Genomic DNA, 6,901 nt, shown 5'->3' with positions numbered 1-6,901 from the left:
TGTGTGTGTGTGTGTGTGTGTGTGTGTGTGTGTGTGTGTGTGTGTGTGTGTGTGTGTGTGGAGAGACAGAGACAGAGGGAGAGAGAGAGAGCAGCCAGCTCCTCTCTCTTTACCACCGAGGCTGAAGGTCAACAGACGATCATGCTAAGCTTGCTAACTGTTCCACCCTCTGACTGCTGCAGGGGCGTGTCTTAGAGAGAGGCTTTTATACCAGAACACAGCCGCTGTGACGAAACTGTGCAGAACCACGTCACACAGGAGAGCCGTTAACCAATATGCAAATTAGCCTGCAGTACCACTGCTCTACCCATATGAGCAGCAAAAAGACGTTTTTAGACCAAATGTTACAGATTTGGACAAATACACACAAAAACATCAAAATTAGAACAAAAACAGTACTATATAACATTTTAGACACATTCTAGACAGTTTTTCAGCTTAAAAAAAGTTAATTTTGGGGTAAGTTACTCTTTAAAACATTGCACTTTTACTTTAAATAGACCCCAGCTGAATGATTTTAAATATGAAAAAGAAGGATTTAAAAGCATCACACGTCTACTTTAAGAACTGTTTCTCCAGGTGTTACTGTGTGAATGCTGAGTCAGCAGTCACGCTTTTGCTTTTCAGTTTATGGTTTCTTTTTTATGGTTTTTACAATCAAACTACTTCTGCATGCTTTGCAGTATTTTAATTATTTATGTAAACGTTAAAGTTGATTAGAAATATGCTATGACTTTTTTGTCATTTTTATTCCTTTAAAAAACATTTAGCTTCAAAAAAATGCATTTCTCCTGAAACACTGTTCCTTGAAATCTTTTTTTGTAGATAACGTTTTTTTAGATAACATTTGGCTTCTTTTATGGTGCGCTACTTTTAGCTTTTTTAAACTATTATTCTAAAACTTTAAGCTATTAGCTACAGTTGGATTATTTAACTGACAGTTTAATTATTTCTAAAATTATATACATTAACACTGATGTGAAATAAGCCTTTATAAGTCATTATAGATGGTAGATGAGCTATTATTTATTATGGATTTTGTTCAGAATAAATCCTCAGGAACTACTGACATTTTTTTAACTTGATTTTTTTTGCAGGAGTGGTCATGGGAGCTACTGGTCTGATAATAAACTAGCTGTATTTTTGTTTCTTTTAGCTTTTTGTTAAATTTAGATTAAAACTACAGTGTTGCTAATGTTAGCTTTTAGCTTTGGTTTAGTAAATTTTAACTGTTGTCTACATTTGTATTGATTTTTAGCTTCTGTTCTGCTTTTCAGTTAAATTCTTCTTCGACAAATTGAGCCCTGGTCATTCACACTGTATTTTCATGTTTCCTAGTATAAAAGTTGAATTTGATAAATTCCCAGGTTCTTTTCTGGTTTCAACAGAAAATTTTTCAAAAAATGAAGTTTTAGAAAGCTGTCGTTTTTCAGAGTTTTTATTAAAATGTCTCGTCCCATCCAGACGGGGTCAGGAAAGACTTACACAATGGGGACGGGCTTCGATGTCAACATCCTGGAGGAGGAGCTGGGCATCATTCCCCGTGCTGTTCACCACCTCTTTAAGGGCATCGAGGAGCGCCGCCAGGTGGCCCAGGAGCAGGGACGCCCAGCGCCGGAGTTTAAAATCAACGCACAATTCCTTGAGGTACACACCTGTCTCATTTCATCAGTACTTTTGTTTGTTTGTTTGTTTGTTTGTTTGTTTGTTTGTTTATTGGATAAAATGTAACGGAAACAAAAAAAATACAATTTAATCCAGGCTTCAGACTTATAATGTTAATTCTGCTGGTCTAATAAAGCTGTAGCAAGAACATTTCTGTTCTGACAACTGAAGGACAGCAGTTGTCCTCAGGGGATTAGGGTGGGTTAGGTGGTTCTGGGGGGTTGTGGTGGGGGATCATTTTGTCATCTGGAGGGGCTAACAAGAATGATGGTTGTCCTGCTAAATAAAACCGACACATTTAAAATTTCTGGAGGAAACCTGAAGCTGCAAAAATGAAGGAAACAAACAGTTTAGAAATGTGAAAATAAATCAAGATGTCACTCTTCAGACAGAACACACTTGTTTCAGACTTTCAGACTCTGAACCCTCTGATAGGCTGACATTTTAAAACCTTGATTAAACCCTTTGATTCCACCTTTGCAAAGGTTGTAACACCAGCAGCTGTTGCAGGTATTTACAGTACATGCAACCAGAGTGAAAACTAATAACATAAATCTGAAAAAGATAAAGTGGCTTTAAATAAGTCTGTGATATTTAAGGTTTAGAATAAATTTACAAAAATAATGTTTTCACTTTATTATGTATTAAGGAGTCTGAATACCTTCAAAAGCCACTTTATATAAATCATCTGTCCTGTGATTTTCTCTTAGTCTTGGAATACAAATTTAGTTTCAGGAGTTTTTTTATGAATTTAATTTCAAAAATCTCTTTTGTTTTTGTTCTAACCTGTTTTTACTTGTACTTTGTATGAATGTGATACTTTTAGATTGTCCTTGCTTTTATTGTGAAGCACTTTATGATTGTATATCTATGAAAGGTGCTATATAAATAAACTTTACTTACTTACATACTTAAATACTTATGTACTTACTTTATTATTAACTTACTTACCTACTTAACTTACAAACTTACCTAAGCACTTATATACTTACTAACTTACTAACTTACTAACTAACTTATGTACTAACTGACTAACTAATTTATGTACTAAGTAACTAACTTATGTACTTAATTGCTCACAAACTAACATACTTACGTACTTACTTACATACTTACTTACATACTTACTTATATGCTTACTTACATACTTATTTACCTATGTACTTACTTACTTACTTACTTACTTGTACTTACTTACTTACTTGTACTTACTTATGTACTTACTTACTTATGAACTTACCTACTTACGTGCTTATGTACTACTTACATACTTACTTATGTACTTACATCCTTACTTACTTACTTATGTACTTACGTCCTTACTTACTTACTTATGTACTTACGTCCTTACTTACTTACTTATGTACTTACGTCCTTACTTACTTACTTATGTACATACGTCCTTACTTACTTACTTATGTACTTACGTCCTTACTTACTTACTTACTTATGTACTTACTTACTTACTTACTTATGTACTTACTTACTTACTTGTGTACTTACCTACTTACGTGCTTATGTACTACTTACATACTTACTTATGTACTTACGTCCTTACTTACTTACTTATGTACATACGTCCTTACTTACTTACTTATGTACTTACGTCCTTACTTACTTACTTACTTATGTACTTACTTACTTACTTACTTATGTACTTACTTACTTACTTACTTGTGTACTTACCTACTTACGTGCTTATGTACTACTTACATTCTTACTTATGTACTTACGTCCTTACTTACTTACTTATGTCCTTACGTACTTACTTACTTATGTACTTACTTACTTATGTACTTACTTACTTATGTACTTACTTACTTATGTACTTACGTACGTACTTACTTACTTATGTACTTACTTACTTATGTACTTACGTACGTACTTACTTGCGTACTTTGCTGGCACTTCAGAATAAAATATTGCTGTAAGGGGGACACATTTAGTTTTATAATGTGAATGATTTTATTTTAGTTTCTGTATAAAATAAATTTAATAATTATTTAAATGACATGAGATCTTATTAAAGTAAATATGCAAATACAACATTAAAGTTATCTTGAATTGACATTGTTTATTAAATTGTTTAAAATACTGTAATAAGTTTATATATTTTTTAACCTTGTAGCTTTATAACGAGGAAGTTCTGGACCTGTTTGACTCTGCACGAGACATGAAGCAGAAGTCCCTCATTAAAATCCATGAAGATGCCAATGGAGGAATTTATACAGTGGGAGTGACCACACGCACCGTGTCCTCGGAGGCTGAGGTAAAACACACAGTTTTTTGATCTATGATGCTTCGTCATTTTATACATTTAGTCATTGCAGCCTTCTTTACTACACCAGATTGACTCTGTACTTATTCTTATAAAAAGACCTCTTTGCCACCACAAGGTCCAAAGCAACAAAGCTGCATATTATTTAATGTGACTCTAATATTTAGTCTGTTTAAACCAGAGAGCAGTGATAGTGTATAAATATTGTGTTGTTCTTCCTCTTCAGATGATGCAGTGCCTGAAGTTGGGGGCTCTTTCTCGCACAACAGCCAGCACTCAGATGAATGTTCAGAGTTCTCGATCCCACGCCATCTTCACCATCCACCTGTGCCAAGTCCGCGTCTGTGCCTCTGACAATGTTAGCGCAGGAAAACACAGAAACTTTAAAGCTGGATTCATACTGGCTCACACTGTTATATCTGTGAAATGTTAACATAAAACATGGGTTTGACTTTAATGATTCATTTTAAATTTGTCATCTTCTGTCAGCAAGAAAATGAGAATGATAACAAGGTCTCTAATGGAAACTCTGAGATGGATGAGTACGAGACTCTTACCGCCAAATTTCACTTTGTGGACCTAGCTGGTTCTGAAAGACTGAAGAGAACCGGAGCGACAGGGGACCGAGCCAAAGAAGGCATCTCCATTAACTGTGGACTGGTGAGCTTTTTTTAAATTTCTTCTTTCCAGCTGAACTGTAACTTCTCATGAGGTGAAGCTGTGATGTTCTAGTGTTATACTGCCATCTAGTGGTTTAAATTGTATAAAACCTGAAGTAAGATTGACTTTCTGTTCTCTACAGTTGTAACAAATATGCAGAATCTTCTCATTCATATTTTTCATCTAATTTTAATATAAATTGCTGTTTTCCTGCCGTCAGCTTGCTCTGGGGAATGTAATCAGTGCTTTAGGTGATCGAAGCAAGCGGACTTCTCATGTGCCTTACAGAGACTCCAAACTAACCCGACTCCTACAGGACTCTTTAGGAGGAAACAGGTGGGTGCACAGCTTCATTTGTTCTGTAGAAGACCTTGCAAACATAATTAAATAGATGTTTGGAAAATTTTGAAGTGGTAAAGTGTGCAAATGCTAAGAATAATTACTATCCTACCTGTTACTGATGGCTCTTTTTAAAGAACTCAGTTTTGGTTTTAGCTGGATTGGGATTAGCTATTGAATCATCAGACATGTTGGTTCTGTTTCTCTATATTGGGTTGCTGGGTTCATAAAACAACTCTAATCTCAAAAATTTCAAAGCACTTCTTAGAAATGTTCTTTTAAAAACTTTTACACAGTCCTTAGTTTTGCAATGCATAGTTTATTTACATGAAAATTAAGTACAAATGACAACAGTCAGTTGCCATTTGCCATTTTCAAGTCAGACTTAAACTCTGTTCCTCCAAACTGAGGGTGTTCAAAGCACTATCCACATTATTGTTTAGCTTTTTTACTGGTCACTATATTTTTAGTGATTTAAATAAAACCTATATTGTTCATAAAAATCAGTAGTGGGTTGTGCAGCTGCATTAAACAGAAATGTTGTAATTTTTTGTTTGTTTTTAGCCAAACCATGATGATCGCATGCATTAGTCCGTCTGATCGGGACTTTATGGAAACTTTAAACACGTTGAAATATGCCAACCGAGCCCGCAACATCAAGAACAAAGTGATGGTGAACCAGGACAAGGCCAGCCAGCAGATCAGCGCTCTGAGGACAGAGATCGCTCGACTGCAGATGGAGCTGATGGAGTACAAGACGGTGAGGGGGAGGAGCTCTGAGGAAGCTGATGACAACCATGGGGCGGGGGGACATAGTGTGTAAGTGTGGTTACTTGTCTCCTGCAGGGTAAACGCTTAGTGGGTGAGGATGGTGTGGAGAGCTTCAGCGACATGTTCCACGAGAACTCCATGCTGCAGACGGAGAACAACAACCTGAGGGTGAGGGTCAAAGCCATGCAGGAGACCATCGACGCCCAGCGGGCGCGCCTCACCCAGCTGCTCAGCGACCAGGCCAACCAGGCTCTCGCCAGGGCAGGTGAGCCCGCTGCCACGCCAGGATCACCACTCTGGATTGTTTGTGGCACGTTGGTGTTTCATGTGTGGCTTTTAATTATTTATTGTTTTAATCTGTTTCTCTTTCAGGTGAAGGAGGAACCGAAGAAATTGGAAACATGATACAGAGTTACATTAAGGAGATTGAAGACCTGCGGTAAAAATGATCAATTCTGTTTTATTTTTTTTTGTCTTGTCTTTGTCTTTTATTAAAGGGGCAATATCATGTAAAATCTGCCTTTTTTGAGTTTTATATCATGTTATAATGTTATACTCTCATAAAAAACATGCCCAAAGCCTTGCTCTGACTCAGAAATCCTGCAGCGTTTTTATGCTACATTTACACCAAACGCGTTGTGCGCCTCAAAAAATCTCAAAATGCACGCATCTTGACGCTGGACAGATGCATTTGATGTGAACGTATACGCGTTTCTTTAGACGCTCGAGGGGAGGAGCATTTTTAACTGTAGTTTCGATAACTTAGCAAACATGCCGACTTCCTCACTAATCGTCCTCCAGGTAAAGTTCCTTTTATTTCTATCACGATAACGGACACTAGAATGATCATAAATGATCGGACTATCAGTTTTTCCTCCATTGTTTGTGTGATCTGATTTCCCGGGCTTCGCTCGTCACCAGTACCTGACTGAACAGAGTCTCTCTGATTGGTTGATGCGACGCGGCGAGCAGCCAAAGTTCAGATTTTCCAATTCACGCGGCGGACGCTTGGGACATGCCGCGCGTGCACTGCTTCGAACCGCGCTGCTCCAAATGCACCAGACGCGCTGCTCGGCTCCTAGATGCACGTCCACCATTGACTTTGCATGTAAACCAGATGCTCYTGATGCTCAAAACGCGTTTGGTGTAAATGTACCATTAGGAAGCCATGCTGAGGAGCAAAACGAC

General features: G+C 37.2%; 1 protein-coding gene across 4 annotated transcripts in view; it reads left to right on the top strand.

The window, feature by feature from the left end:
* The window catches only part of kif21a (kinesin family member 21A), an 86,191-nt gene that overhangs the window by 45,273 nt on the left and 34,017 nt on the right, over nt 1-6,901 (top strand). For all 4 annotated transcript variants that reach the window (XM_014026492.1, XM_014026493.1, XM_014026491.1 and 1 more), the window contains exons 3-10: nt 1,465-1,647; nt 3,794-3,934; nt 4,170-4,301; nt 4,433-4,603; nt 4,824-4,939; nt 5,507-5,702; nt 5,789-5,978; nt 6,086-6,152. In XM_014026492.1, the coding sequence (XP_013881946.1) occupies nt 1,465-1,647; nt 3,794-3,934; nt 4,170-4,301; nt 4,433-4,603; nt 4,824-4,939; nt 5,507-5,702; nt 5,789-5,978; nt 6,086-6,152 (1,196 nt within the window). The remainder of the gene's footprint in view (nt 1-1,464; nt 1,648-3,793; nt 3,935-4,169; nt 4,302-4,432; nt 4,604-4,823; nt 4,940-5,506; nt 5,703-5,788; nt 5,979-6,085; nt 6,153-6,901) is intronic.

The sequence above is a fragment of the Austrofundulus limnaeus genome, unplaced genomic scaffold, assembly GCF_001266775.1.
Source record: "Austrofundulus limnaeus strain Quisiro unplaced genomic scaffold, Austrofundulus_limnaeus-1.0 Scaffold558, whole genome shotgun sequence".
Classification (NCBI taxonomy): domain Eukaryota; kingdom Metazoa; phylum Chordata; class Actinopteri; order Cyprinodontiformes; family Rivulidae; genus Austrofundulus; species Austrofundulus limnaeus.
This window is presented reverse-complemented; position numbering and strand designations above follow the sequence as displayed.